This window comes from Haliaeetus leucocephalus, unplaced genomic scaffold (assembly GCF_000737465.1).
Source record: "Haliaeetus leucocephalus isolate CR32 unplaced genomic scaffold, Haliaeetus_leucocephalus-4.0 Scaffold417, whole genome shotgun sequence".
Taxonomy (NCBI): Eukaryota; Metazoa; Chordata; class Aves; order Accipitriformes; family Accipitridae; genus Haliaeetus; species Haliaeetus leucocephalus.
The window spans coordinates 565,081-588,042 of NW_010972853.1; the positions used below are offsets into that span (position 1 = coordinate 565,081).

General features: G+C 44.7%; 1 protein-coding gene across 1 annotated transcript in view; it reads left to right on the top strand.

Moving 5' to 3' along the window:
* Positions 1–20,019, top strand: part of LOC104835904 (desumoylating isopeptidase 2-like) — a 56,947-nt gene extending 36,928 nt beyond the window's left edge. The window contains exons 3-5 of the mRNA XM_010574143.1: positions 550–643; positions 1,680–1,821; positions 19,082–20,019. Of these exons, the coding sequence (XP_010572445.1) occupies positions 550–643; positions 1,680–1,821; positions 19,082–19,324 (479 nt within the window). The 3' untranslated portion in view covers positions 19,325–20,019. The remainder of the gene's footprint in view (positions 1–549; positions 644–1,679; positions 1,822–19,081) is intronic.
* The last annotated feature ends 2,943 nt before the right edge of the window (positions 20,020–22,962 follow it).

Consider the following 22,962-nt stretch of genomic DNA (forward strand, 5'->3'; position numbering starts at 1 on the left):
CGTATGACCCTGTGAGGTCCCTGGGCTGTGTTTCGCGGGCCATGCGAGATGGCCTGGGTGACATGGAGGGACCTCCTGGCTTGACCTGCGTGCTGAGGCAGCGGAGGGCAATCAGCTTGCCTTCCTGCAAAGAATTCCCACTCGCTGCCTGTAAATCCCTCTGGAAGATGATTTGATTTCTCCCTACTCTAGGAAAGACTTCTTCCAGCTCAGTACCACCACTGACAGCCTCTCACAGTTTATCTAGATGCCTCCACAGCACAACTTTCCACTGAGAGGAAGCCACCTGGATGGGCACAGAGACAGACTCGGAGAGTTTTCCTGGCCCTGTGGGAAAGCAGTAGTGTTAGCATGGAAGGTGGCTGTGAGGGCATCCTCAGGCTAATAGGTAACCGGACAGAGAAAATGGCTTTCAGAATCTGGCTGAAATGGGTTTTGGCAAGAGCCCAGCCCCTGGTGCTGATGCTGAGCCGTGCAGACAGCTGCCATAGACTTTTTCCTGACATTGCATTCATTCAATTACTCACAGTCTGTTTCTTTCCTTGTCAGAGTTTGCCTATGGAGGGCATCCCTACCCTTTCAGTGGGATTTTCGAGATCACACCTGGCAGTGCGGTAGAACTTGGCGAGACCTTTAAATTCAAGTAAGAGCCCTTTTCTACATCTTCCCCTCTGGCCCTGGTAGCCATCGGTGTAGGGGGAGCAGGGAAGTCCTGTCCTCTGGATCCCCCTTTCCTTCTCCTCATAAGTGCCCTCACTGCATCCTTTACATGATCCTGGTTCAAAGGCAGCCCTGCAGAGATTTTGGAGGTGGATAAAAGAGTGTGTACACCAAACAGGGAAGAGTGCTGAACTGTGTTTGGCAGGGTTTAAAAGCATACTTACAAATGAATGCAGTTATTTTTTTCCCATTTTCTTTGTTTTCTGTGCTCCCAGTTTCATCTGTCAGCAAGAATGGGAGTAACTGTGTGTTACACCGAGCCAATGCGCAGGGGTAAAACAAAACCTAGTCTTTTTATGAGTATCGCCTATTTGTGGATACTGCACAGAGTACCAGAAGTCATCTCCTGTGTTTATTCCTACTCTGTCACAACGGACAGACCAGCTGCTAGAGGAGTCCGAGAGGATGCTGCATTAATGTGTTGTTCAAGGTGCTCAGACTGTGGGGCTGTGGGTCAAGGAACTGCCGCGGCAGGTGAGGCTTGACCTTCCCAGACTGCCAGTTGATGCTGAGGGTCGTTGGAGACTTTTAGAAGAACGAGCGCTATTGAGTGAACATTGGGAGAAGCAATAGGTTTCTGCATAAAGTTTTCAGTCTGCTCCTTCCTGGCCCACCCCATGGAAACCCTCTCAATCATGAAAAAAGCATCTCTTCTGTCCTACTGGAAATTTCTGTTGTGGGATGATGGGCAGAGTGGAAGCAGGCACCGAGAGCTGAGACCTCCCTGGTGATGAGGCTCTTGGGGCTGTTGCCTGTGCTGTAACCTGCTTTGTGCATAAGCTGGGCATATTACTGTGCCGTTTTTATTAGTGAGAGTCTCTGATAGCCCCAGGTATGCATGTCCATGTTTTAAGCCTGTCCTTCTTGCCAGTATCTGATAACTTCCTTCTCCTGGCTATGTACCACTCTCTTCACTGTATCTTTCCATGTTCCCTGTTGTGTGTTTTGTTTTAAACTAGAGAATCCATTGCCTTGGGCACCACAGACTTCACAGAAGAGGATGTGGATAAGATTATGGAAGAGCTGGGCAAGGAGTACAAAGGAAACGCGTACCACCTGATGCACAAGAACTGTAATCACTTCTCTGCTGCTTTGGCTGAGGTGGGCACAGCTTCTTTTTTTTTTTTTTTTTTTCTCTGCTTCAGATCTGTAGCAGTGCTCACAGAAAGGGAACTGGGGTCAGCACAGCCTGCCAGGCCAGAGCCCATAGCGAAATCTCCTGTCTCTGCCCTTAATATTTTTGGAAGCCGTTTGCTGTTGAAAGGGATGGGATCAGGAGGTGGAGATGCAGCAGGTTTAACGCACGTTTGGTCTAAACTGTGTGGGAAATTAGAAGTGCCTATATTTTGGTTCGCTGAGCAGGAATTGGAAGGACAGACCTGGCTAGCATGCAAATGTGCATCATTTTAATAACAAACACAAATAACCGTACATGATCTGTAAAGGAATAAAAATGGCTTATCAGTGCTCTGCAAACAAAAGTTTGCAGTGTTCAGGAAGTGGGTGTCCCTTTTCCTTATTTAATGAGCACCATCCAAAGCCCATTAAAAAAAGTATTGATTTTCTCATCTTTGGTGGTTATTCATTTTCACATTCACAAAACCACTGTGAATTATAACAGAGCTATTACTTCTCTTCAGAGAGAATTGAAGCACAGAGAAGCACAGATTTATCCCAACTATCTGCTAATTCGGCATGTTTGATTTTTGATTCCCAAAGATCTGATTATTTGGGGGGGAAGCTGCCTTCCTCCTCACCCCCAGATGAGGTGTTTAATATGTGTTTGAATTAAGGTGTGAGCATTCAGCACTTGTGTAAATCCGAATTCAGGATCTTGACCCAGTGCCAGAGAAAGACGAGAAAAGCACAAAATGGAAGTGATCTTCCATAAATACTGTTTCTGTGCTTTCCAGAAGTGTTTTACAGCAAACACAAGGAGAGAATATCATTCTTCACAATAGAGTTCAGCTGCTTTAACAGTGAAACTTTAATTTCTCTTTCTGGAGTCTCCATCCTCATTCATTGTATATCTCTCACCTTTCTTCATCATGTGGGACAAGAGTCCTATGCCAGCAACCTCTTTTGCCACAAGTGTCCATTCATCCTCAAACACACCCACCATGGATCCCAAGCAAGACGAGATTCCATAGAAAAAATACTGTATGATTTTGTAAGAAAATCCCTAGTGAATCCAAGAACCAGCCATTCATTTACAAGGGACCAGCTTAGGCTCTTAGGAAAACCAGTTCTCTATTGATTTCATCCTTGCTAATTATAGAAAGAGAAAATGACCGAGTCCTTTCTGTAAATGTTAGCAAATAAAAATAAACAGGAAGGACTTGTATTGGTACAAACAGAGAATGAAGTTTCAAGCAGTACACTGATCAAATCAATGTTAGCCACAGTACTGTTTTGGAGTCAAATAATCAAATTACTACAACAGAAAATGGGAACTTTAAAAATTATGAAGGAAACCCAAGAGAAAGCTGTGTGATTATTAGCAAAAGCTAAAAAAAGCCCTTTACCTGCAGCAGTGAAATAAGGTCATTGCTTATTACGTACTTAGATATGTAAAATTTCTGTCTCATGTCCAAGCCATACGATCAAAGCCATTCTTCCTTGATTCTGCTGCTACATATCAGTGAACCCTTCCCAATCCTTGTCCAACCTTCAAGCACAAGTCAAATAAGAGATCTTAAATACCCTAGTATTTTTTATTTAAATTTTGCTTTGAATACATCTTCAGTGAATGTCTTTACAGGAGTGGAATTTAGGGTTAAGTTTTCCTGCAAGAGCTTTCTTGGTGGATTCTATGTGCTCATTCACTGCCCCTTAACCTGTCCAGATAATAAAACAAAAGCCTAAATGGCTAGTTCTGACACTTCTGCTCCCAGGAGCAGAATTTACTCAGGATTTTGGTCAGTTTAAATAAGCCCTTCGTAGGCAAGCAGGATTTTTTGTTGCTGTTGCTCTTCACATACGCCTGTGTTTATTGCCCCTCTCTAAAGTATTACAAAGGCAAAACCAGCGGAGGTGCAATTCAGGCCCAGGAGCAGAAGGCCCTGGATGGTCTCTAGCATCAAAATACAGAAAACGGGAGCTGAAATTCTTAAAGAAATAGCTGGTGTTAAGACACTAAGCAAAAGTCCTAGCCATTTAACATGCCTCAGTCAGCAACATGAGAAATGCATGTGGCTGCCTTATGACTGATGTCTACATCCTTTCTGGTAAACAGAGTAACTTGGCAATCGCTGTGTTTCAGAGCTGGGTGAAAAGTAGCATAGCTCATCTTGGGATACTTCTGACCTCTTGGAGGAAAGACCGCTTGGAAACTGTTGAGACAGAACCTGCTTGACCTGAAAGCAATGGAAGGTTCTATTCTCATTTCCCAACATCCGAATGCTTGCTTAACTTTACAGCCTTAGTGCTTCCCCCCCCCCCCTTCTTGCTGTAGTTCCCATTAAAACTAAACAAAACAAAAATCACCACATTAGGAAGCTCCAGGCCCTACCATGTAGAGCTATAAGGTGCAGGCTTATAGTGCGCAGAACATGCTAGCTACATGACGAGCAGCTCTCAAGACTGTGTAGATATGTGTCACCACAGAGGGCAGAAAATGGAACTAATATTTGTGCCCTAAATCCAATTCTGAGATGAGTCTGTTTAGTGTTTGCATTGCCCTTTCCTTCAGACTCTTCACCTGTGAAGCAGCAATAATAATAATAATAATAATAATTAGCATCTCTTTATGCATAGCTGTGTTACGCGGCAGTTAAAGACAGGAAACTGAAAAGTATTCAAAGAATTAAAAAAAAGATGTAGAAACTTTGTTCAACAGAATAGAATTGCTCACTGGGACTGGGATTTAACTCCAGCCACACAAAAGGCAGCCAAGGATTTTACGTGGGTATAAATTCTCCGTCTCTCTGTTGTTGTAACCCAGCTGAAAGGTGATGCTATCAGTACCGCAGTGCCCTTTCACCACAGAGAGGGGTCAGGGTGGAGGCTAATTTTTAGCATGAGAGAGGGAATGACTAGCTCTGCTCCCTACAGCCCTTTAGGCCTTTCTGCCCATGGGCATAAGGAGTTGTGCCAAGTTCAGGAGATGGTTGTTCTGAGCCTCCTGTGTAATGCCAGGCAAGTTGCATCCCTGCTCTGTGCCTAAGTATCCCTCCTTTTATGCTGGGTTATTTCCTTCCTTCGAAAAGGGCTCGGAAATCTTTGGATGACAGCTCTCATCGGCCAAGGTTAACTAGCTGGGTTATGGCTTGTGTTGTTCTGTATCAGCACACAAAACCAGGCCGTGTGGCGATGTATGTTGTGTAAAACTTTACACAAATCTGTCTGGCAGGCCTTGAGATTTGGCCGTACGGCCATGTGCTAGGTAGCTGTGTTTGGCCACCTTAACTTCCTCATCTGGCTGTGGGCTTGCTAATTAGTATCCATGCAGATGCTGCCCTGCTGGCTGGGCCATTGGTTTGGAGATACCATCTGGTCATATGGACTGAGGGCAGATGCAGCCATGTGTCCTGCTGGCGGAGGTCACGATTCTGCAGAGGGAATGGGAAGGAGGTGTAAGGCTGGCTCTCCCTCCCAGATCAGCCTTCTCAGGATCACACTGTGAGACAACGGCTGCATGTCTAATTGCCAGGACCTGTAAGCCAGGTTCCCCAGCCTCAGAAGGACAGCTGAAGCCACAGGAGTCAGGCTTTATTTTCAAATTTTTGTTTTCTTGTCCTTTACTAATGTTTTCTCAGCAAATAGAACAGCCATTCAGAAATCTTCCATCTACATCTGTTTATGAATGATTTTTCTGTCAAATTCCTGTTTAATCCAATGATGCCTCAGGTCCCACCACGATGACTGGTAACTGTTATCTTTAACGGTTATATGCAGGCTGAATGCTAATGGTTAGGGGCATGTCCAGACCTAAATTCATGACTCTGCCATTTGGCCATGCACCTCGAAAAATCCCTGGACTGTAGCAAGTCCAGCCCAGGCAGATAAGCTCTACTTAACCACTGTGCATGCCTTCGACCTGCTATCTCCCTTTGGAAAAACTCACTTTGCAGTGCGATTGCAGCCTAATTGTGTACTGCTGTGGCATTGAGCCTCTCCCTACAACACCGTGCATCTCTTCTGATCTTCCTGCCCACATTCACTTGTAAGCTGCAAGGGGCTTTGTTACTCCCTCATTGGCACTTAGCTCTGAATTTTCCTTACTCCCTACTGCAGACTGCCAAGCATATTCATACTTGCTCAAGACTTAGATCTCTCCCCACTTTGCCAGTTCCCTATGGACTTCTAGCGAGCAGCTACTGGATCAGAGAGGCATGGCTGGGTCTACTCACAAAGCAGCTCCTGTGGAAAGAAAACAGAGAATGCCCTGATTTCAGCAGCAGCAGTTCGGACTTCATCTTCTGCAATGCCATTTCATGGCAGCCTTCTCAGTAAGTGATTCAGTGAATATGCTGCATGATCAGGAGTCTCTTTCTGTGGATTTCCTGAGAAATTCTTCTTCATCAGGGAACTTTGAGTTACTTAAGAAGTAAAGAACTACCAGAAAGCATAAGTCTCTGCCTAGGAAGTGCCACACACCATCTTACTTAGTTTTGAAGGGAGTTCTGGTGTAAAGCAGGGCAGAATTTCCTAGTGGATAGTTATGAGAAAGAAATCGGATGCAATCCCTGTGCAGTTGCCCAGCTTCAATTTCAGGTCGCTGATACACACACCACTTAATACCCCTTTGTGGTCTCCCTTTACCCTCACCATCTATGTCAGTGTGGGAAGCTGAGGGGAGCTTGATCTAAGCAGTGAAAATCTGGTTAGGGTTGCCTCAGCCACTCTGTCTCCTGCAACATGGTCCCATGGTACCTATATTTATAAACCACTTACGCAAATTGTTTGTGGGTTAAAATGAAGAGGTTCATCAAACCGGGATTAGCAACTTGCCTAAAAGAAGCTTATTCCTTTCATGTTGCTTATGTTGACAGTCCCCCAAATCAAGTAGTATCAGTACCACTCTCTTTGAAGAAACTGTCCAGGAGGATGGGCAATCCTTTTGGAGGATTTATGATTGCAATTTCTGCAAAGAAAAATCAGCCAGGCCATCAGCAGCAGAGCCCAAACTTCCTATCGTGTTCTGAGCTTATGTGCCTTTCTGCATGTTGGTACTCCAGGTGGGTAATGCTGCTGGCAAACAGCAGGGATTCTAGCATTCTGATAAGGTTATGCATGTGTGGGGAATTCAGTTAGGACCACATCAATATTGGGTAAAGCCCTTCTGTTTGATCATCTGTTGTTAAGTCGCTGTGTTCCTAATGATCCCCCATGTATACTTACAGCAATACGTTCAAATGGCCCTTCAAGGAATTGCAAAATTTTTATGTTCTTTATGAGTTGTCCTGGCTGATGAAAGAGGCTATTTAAACTCTGCCAGATGGAAAAAATATTGGCTTTTGAACATCAGAAAAACCTTTTAAAACAGAAAGTCTAGAATAATTAGTTATTTACATGATGCGATTTGTTGAACTCCCTGATTTTTCAGAACAAGGAGATGTGATATAGCAAAAGGACGGAAGTTACAAATTGCTGTAAAGCAGACATAAAGGGAGAGGAATACATCTGTGCTTTCAGGAAAAAGCCAAACTCAAAATAATTCTTGGGCTTTAAGTTCCCCTGCAAGGACCCGCAGGTTTGAAGTCCCAGCCATGCCATTGCTTTGCAGGAGCACTTGTCACTGCAGCAGTGGGCAACAACGAAGTATGCCATGAGGTGCCAAGACAGACGTGCAGTTACACACTCTTTGTCACGAAGACTGTTCTTTGGGCATAGATAAGGGTAGGTGCACACAGATACAGGGAACAGTGAAATTGCTGTCAGAGGGCTCTTTTCAATGTGAGAGCATGGCTCATGATTGCCCTGCAAGCCTATAATATAGTTTGGGCTTGTGGAAGGCAGCTACTAGACAAGGCAAAAGCAAACTTGGCACAGGTTGTACCCCCAAAAGTGTGTAAAGGAAAAAGGTTGACTGCCAGGGGTTCATATATGGGCATATAAGAATATGAGCCTTGCTGATGCATAGGCGTATGGTGAGCATACAATGCCTGAGGACATCATCTTTAGAGAAGACAGCAGTAACTAGAGGATCAGAGGGAGGATGAAGATTTTCTGCTTCTAGGTTCCAGTCTGGTGATATTCCTCAGTATTGAGTGTAACGATCACACCATGTCACTGCAGCTTAAAGACTCTGAAAAATCTTTTGCTGCTTAGCCCATTCACAAACAGAAGATGACTCATTTGACTTCCCACCAGCAATTTTCCATGCTTCTGAAGTTTCCTGTCTAAGATAAGCTATGGAGCTGTGTTCTTACCAGAGCGATGACAGTTGCAACAGCATGTCTCAGAAAAGGGCAAACCACCATGGGAAGGGAGAAAAACACTTTTGAATCAGCACCAGAACTGGAAGATAGGTGGAATGACTCAAGGAAACCACTCCTCCCTTCATCAATGTGATTACTGCCAAGTAACTGGAATGATCCCTATTTAAGGAAACTCTTTAGCACCTTGCTGTAGGACACATGACACATAATTATCAAAGAAGTGTGGCTTCTGAGCACCAGGGAAGATAGTCCCTTTTATTCCCCAACAGCCTTACCAGTGGTGGAATAGCAATAAAGTCAGTGGTTCTTATGAGCCCTTTTGATAAGATATGAAGCTGATGCTCATGATAATTAGGAAATTAATTGAGAGGCACTGATTTGATTCTCCTTAAAAATTGTTGATGTTGGAACTTTACCTGAGGACAGCAGTGGCAGAAGGTTTTATTCTTTTATCATGTCTTTCCTCCCTCTTCTTGAAAGGGGAATGATTTTTTTCCCATTTGTATGTGTAATTTATCTTAAGTACCAGAAAAGGTCAAAACCCCTCTGTATTTTGTAGCAGCTTCCCAGCCTGGAGTTATTTATCTGTCTTGCAACTGCTCTAAAACTACCCTACTTATTTTTTTCTTTTTTCTTTTTTTTTCTTCTTTTTTCTTCTTTTTCTTTTTTTTCTTTTTTTTTTCTTTTTCCTTTTTTTCTTTTTTTTTCTTTTTAAATTAAAAAAAGGCAGGCAGGAGAAGGCTGAGTCTGTGTTAGTAGGACCTACTTGTCTCTTTGAGTATGGTGAGAGAAATCTGCAGCAGCCCCTGGGACAAAGCTGGCTCAGAAACACCCAAGTGATCTAGTACAAATTCCCCCAGAGTCAATGAAAGCAGAATTTGGCCACATGACTGAGGGATGGTAAAGCACAGTTAAACATCCCTATTTGCTTCCTAAATTATCACAACTTTCTCTTATATCCAGAGAAATCTATTAAAAAAGACTAGAACCAACTCTGAAGTTAGTGTGTATGGTTCACATCCACATGTGACCATTCTTCAGAAGGCTCTTTAAGGTCATTTGGATTTGAGGGATTAAAAATCCTTCAAGGAAACAGATTGGTATCTCATTATCCAGCTTCTTTTTGTACCCACTCATCCTTTTCACCCCTTTATTCCTTTAAATATTGAAGGATCTGTTTCCTTATTGCTCAGCATTTCTTGATACAAAGGATTGGATCCAGGGGATAGTGCTCAGAGATGCCACCTGGGTAAATGGCTAAAATTTGAACTAATTATTAGAGCTGAACTAGGATCTTCAGATTAAACCAAGTCATCAAAAGTGGAGCCTTTTAGAGGGATCTGACAGATTTAGTAAAACTTTTGCTACGGCGTTTTGTGAGTTCAGGCAGAACTAGCTGGTGAGACACACTCATCCTCAAGTAACTGATAGCTTCCTGGATAGAGAGGAGCTTGCTGGGGTGTGGGAGAGCAAGTTGGACTAAAGATTTAATTACCTTTTCTCCTACATTTCAGCAAAAATTCTCCTGAAAATCAGCCACAAGATGTTCTGGAGCAGGGAGTCCCTCAACCTCTCCTGTGGGAACTGTCCTACTTTAATTATTTACATAAACAGGGAGAGAACACATTTCAGCAGGAGAAGAGAGGCCTAAATCAGAATTTGTGTGCTTGTGGTTTTAGAAGCTCATTTTGAAGTTGTAGGATTTGCAGAAATTTCCAGAGAGAGAGAAATATTTTGGGGAACTGGGGGTCTTGTTCTTGGGCTGAAGGGGCCTTGGAAAATAGGCCTGGGGGTTAATGAAGTGAGCTTGGCCCATTCTTTGTGGACACAGGAGGGGAAGAGAGTCTCCTAAGCATCTGAGGTGGCTTAGGTCAGCCTTGGAAAATTCTTTGGCATCCTAGATGAGGCTGACTCCTACAGGGCAGGGATTACGGACCCTGTCACAGTCAAATGCTTTGCAGCCACAGTCTTAGAGCGGCAGCACTGCAATGCTCAACCTGGGAGGTAAATAACTCCCAGTCTCCCAAAGTCAGCAGGACTCTCTCAAATCAGCCTAAAAGGATGGTCTCCAATAGGAAATAAGTTGAAGAGTAACAGATGGAGTCTGCACAGGGAATCCTGCAACCTCATGGTTGCAGAGGACTGAAGTAGGCATTGAGCATACCCACTACTGATGCTGATACCACAGTGATATTACTAAACCTGCCTGCCAGATTGGATGGAAATCTTGGTGAAGCCACACAGTCTGAATTTCCTTGGGAGGCAGGGGATGATCTTGGCGCAATCAGGCTTGCTTGCATGTGGTTCACATCTAGGCTGGATGATAAGGCTTCTTTCCTCTTTCCTCTGTATTATTGGTAAAGATCTGTCCTATTGATAGTAGCAGAGAGAGACATTGTCATTGTGTATCAGTGTGATAGCAGGAAATAAGCATCTTGTAACTGAAGTGCAGCGTAAGATATCTCTGTGATTGGCTTTAGACCTATGTCTGATTTATATTTCCCTGACGGTATGGCTGTCTTGGTTGTCCTTTGTCAATGTGGTTGGAGCTTTTGTAGAACAGAGGGATCTTACTTTACTGGTAGAAGGTGTGGAGCTGTGCTGAAGTGACAGGAGATGGTAGCCAGTGCATATTCTTTTCTCTCTGGCTATTCACCTGTCCTTTTTCAGCCAAGGCAAAGCTGACAGCATATAACAAACTTGCATCAGGATTCTACTTCCCTTAGAGGAGCTTGACTTACAGTAAATTCTCTGAAAAAGGCAGGTGTGCTGAATCAACGACAAAACAAGGGCAGTTTTTTAATAATCAGTGAATAATTCAAGCTTAAAGCTTTTCAGGTCCATCTTCAGGCACATGTGAGTTCTCATCATAACGTTATTAAAAACTAGGAAGCTCTCCTTAGCCTGAAAGCTATCAGAGAGACAGGATTAAACACCAGAGAAGGGAGCTTCAGGTGGTATTTGAGTCATAGTCAAAAGCAGCAGAAGCTTTTATAAACCAGTCTTCAGCAGATCCTAAGTAGACAAGTAATACCTGTGTTTTCCTTAGTCAACAACTGCTTTTCAGTTGACTCTGTTGTAGAGGAGGAGATAGGTGTTTTGTTGCGTAAAAGCCTATGTGAGATTCTGTTAATGGCAGGGGACATGATGCTCCCAACAGACAGAAAGGACAGAAGGAAATGAACGAACAAACAAACAAACAACTACAGGGCATGAAAGAACATTAGGAAAGCTTTATTTCCTGGTGCCTGAGCCAGACTTCACTGAAGCTGATGGAAAGATTTGCTTCACTGCAGCAGCCTTTGAATGTTGTTAGCTCTATGGGGGACAGGCTGTGTTTGTTTTGAGGTTTTTAACTGCCACGTATGTTTAGAAGAAGCTTATTAATAAAGACATCCTGCATCCGTAAATTATTCTCATAGTTTCAGGTGGCTGTCATTTTTTCTTGTTTCTGCCTGTAAGTATGGACAATTTTGACTGCTTGCAGTTAATAAACTGCTATACTGCATTCCAGATGTGGCTTTTCTGCTGTGGCAAAATGAGATTTCTAGGTGTAGTTTGTGTATTAGTTAAAATTCATGAAGTATTTGGGACGTCCTTAGAATAAAGGCTGCTATAAAAATATAAAAGTCTTTTCCCATCATTAACCTTTCTAGCCTTGCTATCCTGAATAAGTCTTATAGCCCAACAAAAATGATTAGTGGAATAACTCTCATATGGATGTTTCAGCTCTCTCAGTCCATCCTACTCTCCCTATCTATCTACGTATGCAGGGGAATAGTATGAGGTGGCAAGTAATTTGAAACAGAAATCATCCCCCCCCGGGCAAGTTTTTAGAACATCATTTCAATTTTTTGAAAATGGTCTGGTTTTGCCACATCTGCCTCTGCAACTGTTCAGGTTTTCCCTTTAAAGTGATCCATCTAGCAAAAAAGATTAAAAATGTGAAGATATTTTAAGAGTGAATTTAAAAACAAAACAAAACAAACCTCAGGCTTTTGGGGGCTGGTGTAAATGTGGGTATTGTGCACCATCTATTTTATTTTATTTGCTTTTTGCATCTGTCTTCCCAAACCAAAAGCCCTGTGTCCTTACCTGTTATAAATAAGGATAATACCTTGGAGCTATGTTAGTTTGTACTGTCTGGGGAATTCATCTCTAGTCGCACCATCATGGAGCCTTTGAGCCTTTGTGTGTGTGAATGCCTGAGAACAGATGCCTCCTTTCCATGAATGAAGATGGCAAGGAAAAACCCTGTCCTTTTCACCAGCTGCCTGTTGATAAATGAAAAGTGTCAGGAGTGTAAATGAACTGTCTAAGTGTGGTGATAGGCTTTAGAGACTGGAACCTTTTGCTTAGGAGTCCTGCCAACACTGCCAGACAGAAGGTCTCTTCCTGTTCCTCTGAGTTCCTGTATTCTCTCTTTTCCTTGTATCTCCATCCGCAGTAACCTGCTGCTCACTAACGTTAGGAAACAAGGCTTGAGACTGAAACACAGGATTTTCTTGGTTAGCTATGCAGGAAAAAACAGATGCTCTTGATGTCTGCCCCTCTATGCGTATGGGTTGGCCTGGTCACATTCGGCGTGTCTGTAACACTGGAAAGAACGACCCTGTTAGGCAACAGCTGTTCTCAGCCACTGCCCTCGAAACAGCACCTGCTAGGAGAAGGCAGCTCCTCTTCACACCATCATGATAATATAAATGAATTGCAGTTGCTCATTCATTTGGTGGGAGAGTCATTATTTTAAACGTCACTAACAAGCCCAGACTTAATTATACTTAGTATTCCCCAAATGGTCATCTGTTGTGAGGCCACTCGCTGCCTACTTTGTCATCCTGCAGCTGCTGACTGTACGTATAAGCGCTGGTTACAAGGAACTTCATGCTCAAAGAGGGTATTGCCATACTCCAGTGTTGGTACATAACCAATCAGTGATGCCACTCAGAATTCAGCTCTGAATGTGGTCCATCAAGACGTCACGTTTGCAGCCACTGTGCCTCTCCACTGGTGGCCTGGCCAGTGAAGCTGAAATAGTGCTGTGAGTGCTGAGGTGCTATAAGCCAGCTGTCTCGTTTGACCCAGAGCTATCTACTCCATCGTCTCTGTTCTTGGCAACTCTCTGCATGCAGATTCCTGCATAGAGGCAGCTCTGTCCTTCCACCACAAGAACACAGAGGTGACTGACATGTTCCCACTAGCATCACAAGGGGAGCAAGACTGTGGGTATTAGTCCCTCCTTTCAGTGCTTTCCTTTTTTCTCACTCTTGGCTGGTCTCAGGGAGGTGGTGCAGATGCTTCTTCTGCTTTACATGGCAGAAACGCCTGCAGTCCTGGGGAGGACCCGTAGGAGTAGCAGTGCCCTGCCTGTTGTGGAAGAAAAAGAGATTGCATAGGAGAATGGGAGCATTTTAGACAGTTGCTTAAATTCATTTAAAGTTTTTCCCTTCCTGCCTTTGGCTTGAGATGCTCCCAGAAAGCAGCCTCATTACTGAGCTCATTCAGCCTCACCTACAGTTTCTCAGCCGTACTCTTTCCCCTGCAAGACGCAGGCCGTTCCTGGCTCTGCTGAATGCGTGCTGCAGGCAGGTTCGGGGCCCAGTGAAGCGGCCCCCCTCATTTATTATGTTGATCCCCACAGGCTAGTTATATTCCCTAGGGCGGAAATTGTCATTTTTACACAGTAACTATACAATAGATCTCTTTCAAGCAAGTCATCCTAGCATGCCAACTCCACCAAGGTGAGACTGTGCTTCCAGGTGTGTTGCGAAGGCTGTATGTCCATTCTCTTTCAGGAACGTTACTTCCAGCGTGTACACCACGTGCGGCAGCTGATCAGGAGTGCGGAGCTAGAGGTATGTTCCTCACTGACGCACTCAAGACTCTTTTATCTCTGCCAGCACTGGGAAGTTATACTACCAGTTTAGTTTTTGTGAGGTAGTAAAAAAAAAGTCCCTGTGCATTGGGTTAATTAATGGTTTATTCCAGATGCGTCCACATACTAATTTCATCGCATTGCCATGCTTCTCTTTCTACATATGGTTTTTGGCTACCCTAGCACAGCCTGCAAGCTTTGCCTAAGCAGATGTGCTGGTTTGTATCTGATGACCTTATTCTGAAATTCTGATAAGCATCATCTATGCTATATTGTCTAGGCCTCGTAGGAGCCAACTCATGCAAACACTGGAAAGATTCCCCTTGGGCTCTAAAGACTTTGCTCTTAAAGTGCTCTGGGGTGTGTGTTAAGACTCCTCAGGCACCAGTAAAAGCCGTTTGCATTCTCTAAGACACACCAGGGGGAATACTGTACAGTAGCTCAAATGGATACATGCCCTGTGTGGATGCCACCTCATTTTCAGCAAGGCTGCTAAGTGGAAGTGGCGGGGGGGTGGTTCAGCAGATGTTCAGTGCTGAACTCTCTGAGCCTTGGTTTGAAGACAAGAATTGAAGTAATTAGCATGTATTGTTCGAGGAATGTAATGTTGCCTCCGCTCATCTTGATTTTCATGGATCGGAGCACTACATGGTGCCCATGGGAAGGCTCACTTAAAAAAAATTCCTAAGTGCCTTGAGTTATACTTCTGTGCATGGCCTGAATTGCCCCAATTGCGTCACCCAGCACAGTGCAGTACCTGTTGCATTCAAGAACTTTCTCTCAGGATCTACAACTAATCTGCCCTTCACTTTATTTTGAAAGGGGCTCAGCCTGTTAGACGATCTCAGATAATGTCTAGCATATGCCCATAGACCCAAGGCCCTCACACAATGCAGCACATTGATAGTGTTGTCCTCTAGAAGGCAGAAGACTCGGCTTCTTCCATTGTGGCCTTCCATTTAACCCCATGTTTCCCAGCTGCTAGGCTGCTCCCCTGCCCAGAGTAAAGCTTTGCAGGGAGCCTGAAGGCCTTGCCGAGCAACAAAGCCTAGTTCTTCGGGCACTTCGGGGAGGGAAGAGCGGTGGGATGCAGTCCTTACTCCCAGGGCAGTTTGTACGTTTTAGCCAGCAACGGTTTAGTGCAAAATGACACAGCTAAGGACGCTCAGAGGATCTTTCTGTATCCTAAATTAGCCGTTTCTTGGCGAGTTGAAATCCAGGTGCGGATTTGACAGCTGCCCAGAAATAGCGCCCAAACTGTCACGTCCCATTTCTCCCTCACGTTTGGCTTCAGCCACGGATGTCTGAACTGCTGTTTCCACTTGACTCTGCAGCTGCCAGCCGGGTCATTCGCAGCTCTTCGGCAGAGTCTCCAGAAGAAGCTGCAGCTATGGGAGACGTGGCTCTATCCCGAGGTGCCGCTCAGTGGAAGCTGCAAGTACATGCAGCCTCCGCCGAAGCTCCTGCCTGAAACTGGGACAGGTCTCTTGGTGGGCTGGTGATTAAGCTGCGCTCGCTATCCGAAATGCTGGATTTCAGGCCGTGGAGGGACTGGTTGCCTCTGCGGGGTGGGAATAACTCACACCTTCACGGACCCGACAGTGACAAAAGATGAGGAAGAGCTATGCTCGGCAATGATAGCTGGACACTAGTCACAGGAGGTTTGCAAAGCTTAGGGAAACCCTGCTGGGCTGAGGTGTTGCAGGCTTTGCTGCTAGTAGTCCAGCCTCTCATGTACTCTGCAGGGTTTCCCATCCCAAACACTTTTCTGCCTCAGAGAAGCCATAACTAAACCCTGAGCTGCCTTTCAGACTTCCATCTCGCATAGGCTTATCCCTTCTGTGACTGTTCATTTCTTTAAAGTTCCTTCTCCAGTCAGCTTAAGAGGCTCAGCTGCTTTCTTGTCAGGTGTCAAGCTCAGGCTCCACTACAGGTATGTGAAGTTTCCTGAAGGGATGGTAGCAGGACAATCGGTATGATGGTCAGGACCAGTGATTTCTGACCCATAACAGTTTATCTGCTAAGACTGACAGGACAAGCACATGACCCATCCCAGAGAAGTTTACTCCCTTCAAAAGAGAAAACTCCACTTGTTTGGCAAGCAGGAAAAAACACACCTAAAATCCTAAACTCTGAAGTCCTCTAAAAAAGAGTTCTGCTGGTGGAAACAATGGACAGTAACAGGCTTCTGTGAGTTTATTGTTGCAGGGTGAGGTTTTCAGTTGAGAATTACCCTGAAGAGCTGCAGTAGCTAGATTTTTCTGTGTCTTCATATGCAATTGGAAAAAAAACACTTCATCTTGCTTGTGCTGTTTTATTTAAACTCACTTGGCTTAATCCCACTGCAGTCAGGTTTATTTGATGCTTCTCCATTAGCGAAGTACTGCTGGATTCTCCAGCACGATATGCTTTATGGCAAGGAGTGAAAAACACAGGAGCAGGCTGTAGTGTTAGTGGCATTCCCTGCCATTGCCCTTTTGCTCCTGTTGAGCATTGTGTTTTGCTGTGGAATAGTAACGAGTCTTCACTGACAAGAGGCGAGGACAAGCATGACTGAGGAAAGGGAAACCACTTTGACTTCATCATTATCCTTAAGCTCCACAAACTGCCCTTTACTGATTGATGGCCTTATGCCCACACATCTCTGTTCTTTTTCTGGCTCTTCCTTGCCTCGCTGATTCATTCTGGTGAAGAAGCTCCCTTAAACAAAAGGCAAACATCTCAGCATTGCTTCCACATTGGGAAGTGCTATTTCAGTTGCTAGTGGATATGCTTAGAAAAGAAAGCCAACTCTTAAAAACACTATTTCTAGTTCAGGCAGTCTTACCTTGTGCTGTTCTGTTGTTTCAGCTAATTTTCCGAAGAATCATACCCTGGTTTTGTTTTCCTATTAATATCTGGGGGGAAGTCTTTATTAAGACATATGGCTGCTTGAGATTTAAACTCACGTGCATGCATACATCACAAGCCTAAACTGAGTCACTTTCTACACTGGCAGCATGTTGCCTAAGTTCCTGGAGAGGAAGAAAGAGAAATGCTACAAAATCTAGAGACAATTGTGCTGCATTTTTTTGGCTTTGGCTCAGGTTCAGTGTTTGAGTAGACCATACTGAATACAATTTAAAAAATTCAGCAGTATTCTTGTGAAAATGATCAGATATGTCTGGTGAGAAAATCAAATGGATCAGCAAATTTTCTATGAATGCACAGAAACACAGGTGGAGAGGTAATGTGCTTATACGCTTAGGCAATACCTCTAGCAATGGAAACCAGGGATCTGGATGGAGGCAAAGAATTGCTCAGAAAGTAATTGTCCCCAGATTAAAAATTTCAAAAATACAGATTCATATAGCTGTATCTGAGGTTAAGTAGAATGCAGCACTGGTAAGAACTGAAATAAAAGTCCTTGGGGTGTATTAGGTAAAGAACAGTCTATGCCTGCAAGTAATTTTAGCAGCTAAATGGCTCTGCTTATTCTCTGGTACCTAATGATAATGATGTCTTCAATTTCACACTTTGATTTTTAAGCAACGCATGTCAAAATAAAGTGAGTTCCTTAGTCAAATTAGCACGTTCACAGGTTTGCCTCCTTCTCCACACCTCATTGGAAACTCCACACTGTTGGAGCAAGCTCATTCCCTTATCCTCAAGGTGACTGTTGGAGTGGGGCTTAGATTGTTCTGCCCAGGCCATATGCATGAAGAACCAGCTGGTCGTCAGCCATAACAACTGTAATGCGGCACAGCCCATCCTCTAGCAACTGCTCCAGTCGTGCTCCCTGAAAATCTCTTGAAACCTCTAAGCACTGCATTTCCATTGTCAATAACAGACATCTTGCCAAATAATCTCCTTAGTGGATTACAGACAAACACCCTCTTAGTTTTTGCAGTAATTAGTATTAAATTAAGTGTAGTTTTAGACAGAAAGAGGGCGGAAGGAAGAGCAAAGGAATTTAGTATTGGCAGAAGGTGCACTATGGACAATCCTGGAACCACTAATCCATGTAAACTGTGGGACAAGGTCTGTGGGGTGGAGTTTCCTCCCTGCCTGTCTTGCTCCATGGGAGACAGCGCTGGTAGGGAAGGAGAATTCTGGTGTTATGACTACTGTACCTGCCACAGACTTCAGGCTCTAGTATACTGGTGTAGGGCCACACAGGCAGTGTATTTACTAAAGACAGGCTCTTGAGGCATCCCAGCTGATCAGTTCCATGTGCCTCTTCTGTGTGTGGTAAGGGAAATGGTAAAATGTAAAGGGAAACTTTCCTTCTGTGGCCTAAGCCAGATACAGCTACTAAAATCTGGCACCTGTATGTATGTGTGGTCAAATGCTACAGAAGGAGGGAGCTGCTGTATGCAGCAGGTTGTTTCATTGTGCTGAATATGAGATGACCTTGGAAAACAATACCTGTGTTAGCAGAGTGTAACCCAAATCAGTGCCAGGAGCATCTGTAATGAAACACAGGCCTAGTGAGAAGCTAGTATTTTTCTGTTTGTTGCTTGCTTTCCCACATTTAAGAAATACCATATGAGGAGAAATTAAAAGGTGATGTGCTAGGATAGGAAAAGGACCCCCAGATACTGTAACTTGACTGATGCAGTGTGTCAGCCCAAGGAAGAAAAGTGAGCAGCAAGAACAGCTTCTCAGGCATCTCCATCCACCTAGTCAGGCTCAGCTTCTGGGCTCCTTAGGGTCTGGCCAGCAACAGCCTACGTATTTTTCCAAAATTTTTGGGCTACTTGGAAAATGAGTGTCCTTGTCTTGGTTGAGAAGCACCAGCAGGCCTGTCCTTTTACCCACGGACTGCCTGGAGAACAGGGTGTCCAAAGCTGCTGAGGGCCATGAACCGTTTTCCCCAGTCTCTGCTACGATGCCGACAAGGGCTATGGCTGGCAGGGCTCTCCGTGCGTGTCGAGCAGTTGTGTAGCCATTGGCATTTACAGCTGTTTCTGACTGCAGAAGATGGTCCCTACGTTTCAAACAGCTCTCTTCTGAGCAACAGGGAATTCACCCTGCTGAGGTGGTGGTGAGGATGGGGATGACGTTGCCACCACAGAGGTGTTTTGGTACTATTAACCATGCTCCTTTTCGGTTTGCTCCACAGATACTATGTGGGAAAGAGATCCCCCGCTGGGTGAACCGCCTGGCCTACTTCAGCTCGTGCATCCCCTTCCTCCAGAGCTGTCTCCCCAAGGAGTGGCTGACCCCAGCAGCCCTGCAGAGCCACATCAGCCTCGGCCTCCACAAGGAGGAGCAGGGGGACACAACGGATGAGGAGTCCCCCTCCACCTCTGCAGCCCCCTCAGCCTCAGGCACTTCGCGAACCTGTAGACATACCCGGGTCTAAACTGTGCCCAGCATGCCCTCAAATAACATCCCCCTCTCTCTTGTACGATTTATTTCTCACACCCTTTCACACACCTTGGTTTCTCTCTTCTTCAGCGGACAACACAGGGGAGGGAAGACCATTTTTACTAAGGAGGTGAAGCTTCAGTCCCTTTTCCAAGGGCTGCCACTACAGTTGTTTGGCAAAATGACCGTGAACCCCAACGCTGAACCGAGGAGTGTGGCGACTAAACTGGATTCTCCTCCCAGGGCCCCCATGCTCCTCGATCCATGGAGAACTGCTGGCTCTCTCGGGCATGAGATCATTCGTACGGGCAGGGGGGCTCCATACTGTGATGTTCCTTCTCTGGAACTGTTTTATCTTTTTATCTCTTCCCCCACCCATGTAAGCCCAGCAGCCTCCTCTCTATTTTGGCTGGGTTTGCCATTCCCCTATGACAAATCTCCTGCCCACACCCAGTGAAGGAAGCAGAGCCAGAACTCAACCTTCTCATCTCTTAGACCAGCAACAAGCTCCACTCAGCCCCATCCCTTTTGTAATTATCAGGTTTCTAACTCATGTGAAGGACAAATGAAAGGTGCTGCTGTTCTACAACCACCAGTTTTCAGTACTCAAATTTAAGAGCTCGAACGACTGTCCTGCTCTTGAAAATAATAACAAAGAACCTAGAAAATGAATGTGTTACCGTGGCTTTTCTTTGGGATCAAAAAGAGGATGGGGCTAGTGCTTAGAGGCAGCTACTAAGTAGGTGCAGAGATGACTGTTGACCATATTGGTGCTTTTTGGCACAGAACCCTCTCAGTCCCCCTAATTGTAGGCAGCGTTCCTGGGTTTCCTTTTCTCCCCCAGATTCCCTGAGGAATCTCTCTCCTAGCTGATATTTGCTGGCTGTTTTTGGGAGAATGGCCCTCTTGAGCACAAGGAGGAGGGGAGAGAATCTGTTGGGAAAGTCAGTATTTCCTTCAGCTTTTCCTCATGTACTCAGAGACCTAAAACGTGGCTCCAGAGTCACCCTCCCCCAGCCTATTTTTGAGCCAACCCAAGAAGGTAAAAAATAAGTGATGAACCCAAAGAATGTCAACATGTTTCCTTCTCCTCCCTTTTTGGAGGTGGAGGGGGAAACTTAGGGCCACATCTGGAAAGCATGGATGACCCTTCCAATGCATGGGCCACCATGGTGCCTTCTGTTGCGCGCACTATTTCAGTGGCATGAAAAATGGGCATAGCTGGCTCACTGGCCTCTCCAGGCTGGGTCTTCACAAGAATCTGGTTCTTGGATGTATTTATGCTCATTCTGACAGCTGATGAGAAAGCAGAGGAGGAGGAAAGGACAAGTACACCAACTCTTCCACTCAATTACCTCACTAGGAGTTCTAGTCAGAAGAGGTAGGAGAGAATTAAAGGGAAAATCCAGGCCCCCTCTCTTCCTTGCGACTCCTCTTGGCTACACAAAGGAGGATGAAAACGGAACAGGCACAGTGTTGAGAAGGGGTTGCCATTTTAGAAATGCAGTTCTCAAGCAGCTACCACCAAGTCAGGACTTCCACCCTCCACCCACAAAGAACTACAAGCAGCCCTTAAGATGGCTGGTAGTTTCCTTTTATTGGTCGCAATAGCATGCTAAGTCCAACCAGCTATTTCTTTAGCTCAGGTATACAGAAGCGTGTGCATTCAGGGCTGAAGGTCTTGGCTATGATGTACACCATGTCTGCACAGACAGCGCTTAATGGTTTGTTACATGTGCACGCTCTTAGTGAAGCAGGAGGCTTTGGAGAGATCTATTGGATGGAAATAAAACTCACAGGATGGCCTCACTCCACCGCCTCCTGAAGTGATGCATGTTTGGGCAACAAAACCTTTACAAAACGCCTCTCATTTTCATCCTCTGAACAAATTGCTGCAAGTTCTGTACTGAACTAAAGTCACGTTCCTTATTAACCTTGGCCACTCACAGCTAATACTGCATTGTGAGCAATTCTGCAGCTCCTGGTATCCAGTCCAGCACTGATCTTGATTACCCTGTCCTGTCCAGGGATGTTTAATAAGATTTCCATCCTGTTCTCCATCCCACTGCCCAGAAACCACGTTACACAATGTACTGTTGCACTCCCTATTCCCCTGCAGTCATGGTCATTGCAGCCTAAACCAGCAGCTCAAGCTTCATTTGTCTGAAGTTCCCAGGGCCCTGCCAATAGCCAGCAGCACGTTATGTGCAGTGAATTTTAAAATCTCTTTTTAAGTCCTTCTCTGGAGGAAAGTGAGAAGAGGCTTTCCCAGAGCTTTTGTCTAGGCCAGGGAAACTGCAGTCAGAAACACCTAGTTCCTGATGTGACAAAAGCCAGGCAGCCATCAGCTCTGCACCTGAACTCCAGATGAAGCACCATGTATACATCTAGGAGAGAACTAGGGCTCCAGAGGCACGTTTCACATGGAAAACCCTCTCACAGTATTTCACAAAGTAAAAAATGCTTAACTGGCTGTATGGTAACCCGGACAAGAAAGCTACATTCAGCCTCCTTGAGGATATGAATATGTGCTTGAAGTATTGTGAATAACACTTGGGGCAAGCTGTCAATGTCAAAAAAACCAGATGTTTATTTATCTACTTTTATGTTTGTCCGTCTGTTTATGACAGTATGGGTCACATCAAGAAGGCATCAAACCTCTGTTGTAAATCAAAACCAGAATATACTCCAATCTTCAAAAGCATTTCTCCCCACCCCTCTCTGTTCAAGGCAACCAACCAATAATGACAAGAACAAAGGGACACTGTGGAAATAAAATATATATTGATGATAGCTTTACCTATGTAATTTAACAGCATTTTAGATTATTAAACACAAAGACATTTTAAAAGTCTAATTTACTGTTCATCTCTGGCACAGCATGTTTATTTTAGGCACTTCTCTTATCCCTCCAATTGTCACAAAATTATTGTTATTATGTAATTCTATCATATTTGTATTAGTTACACATTTGCTTTCTCTTGTTATTTTAGAGCATAACACCATCAGAAAACTTTAGATACCAACAGTTACTAATGAAAACAAAAGAGCAGCTTATAAATCTTAAAAAGAGCAGCCCATGACACCAGCACAAACTCCTAACCCTACTTCTTACTGCCAGGACTTTTGGTGCCCTTTTAAAAGTTGGAATGAGAGGGCACCAACTTTTCAAATGGGCAACAGCAGCTGTGGGTTACCTCTCTAGCAGAGAGCTAATAGTCCTCAGGTGGGACAGTAAGGCTGAAGGTGAGGTTAGCCTAATGCTGGAATATTAGAGTTACAATACAACCTGTTTCTGGGGAAAGTTAGGGTGAGAGGAAAGAGGTAAGTAATAACCTCTCTTCTCAGCATGTCTGTATCTATAATAGTAACTCTCTTAATTTCAGGAGATTATTACTGAATTTTTTTTTGTCAGTGTGCTTCCTCTTCCTAAGTCTGTGATTTGAGGCCTATATCTCTCAAACTCTTACAAAGTTTTAAAAGGGACAGCTGTGCTTTCAGAGGCCCTGGGTGAGCTGGTCCCCCAGCACTGAGCCCGTGCTTTGTGATGAGTTCATCCCAGTCTCAGCACAGCGCAGGAATGGATACAGACCTGTTCTCTTGCTCTCACTGCTGAGAGTTTGCATTTCTGGA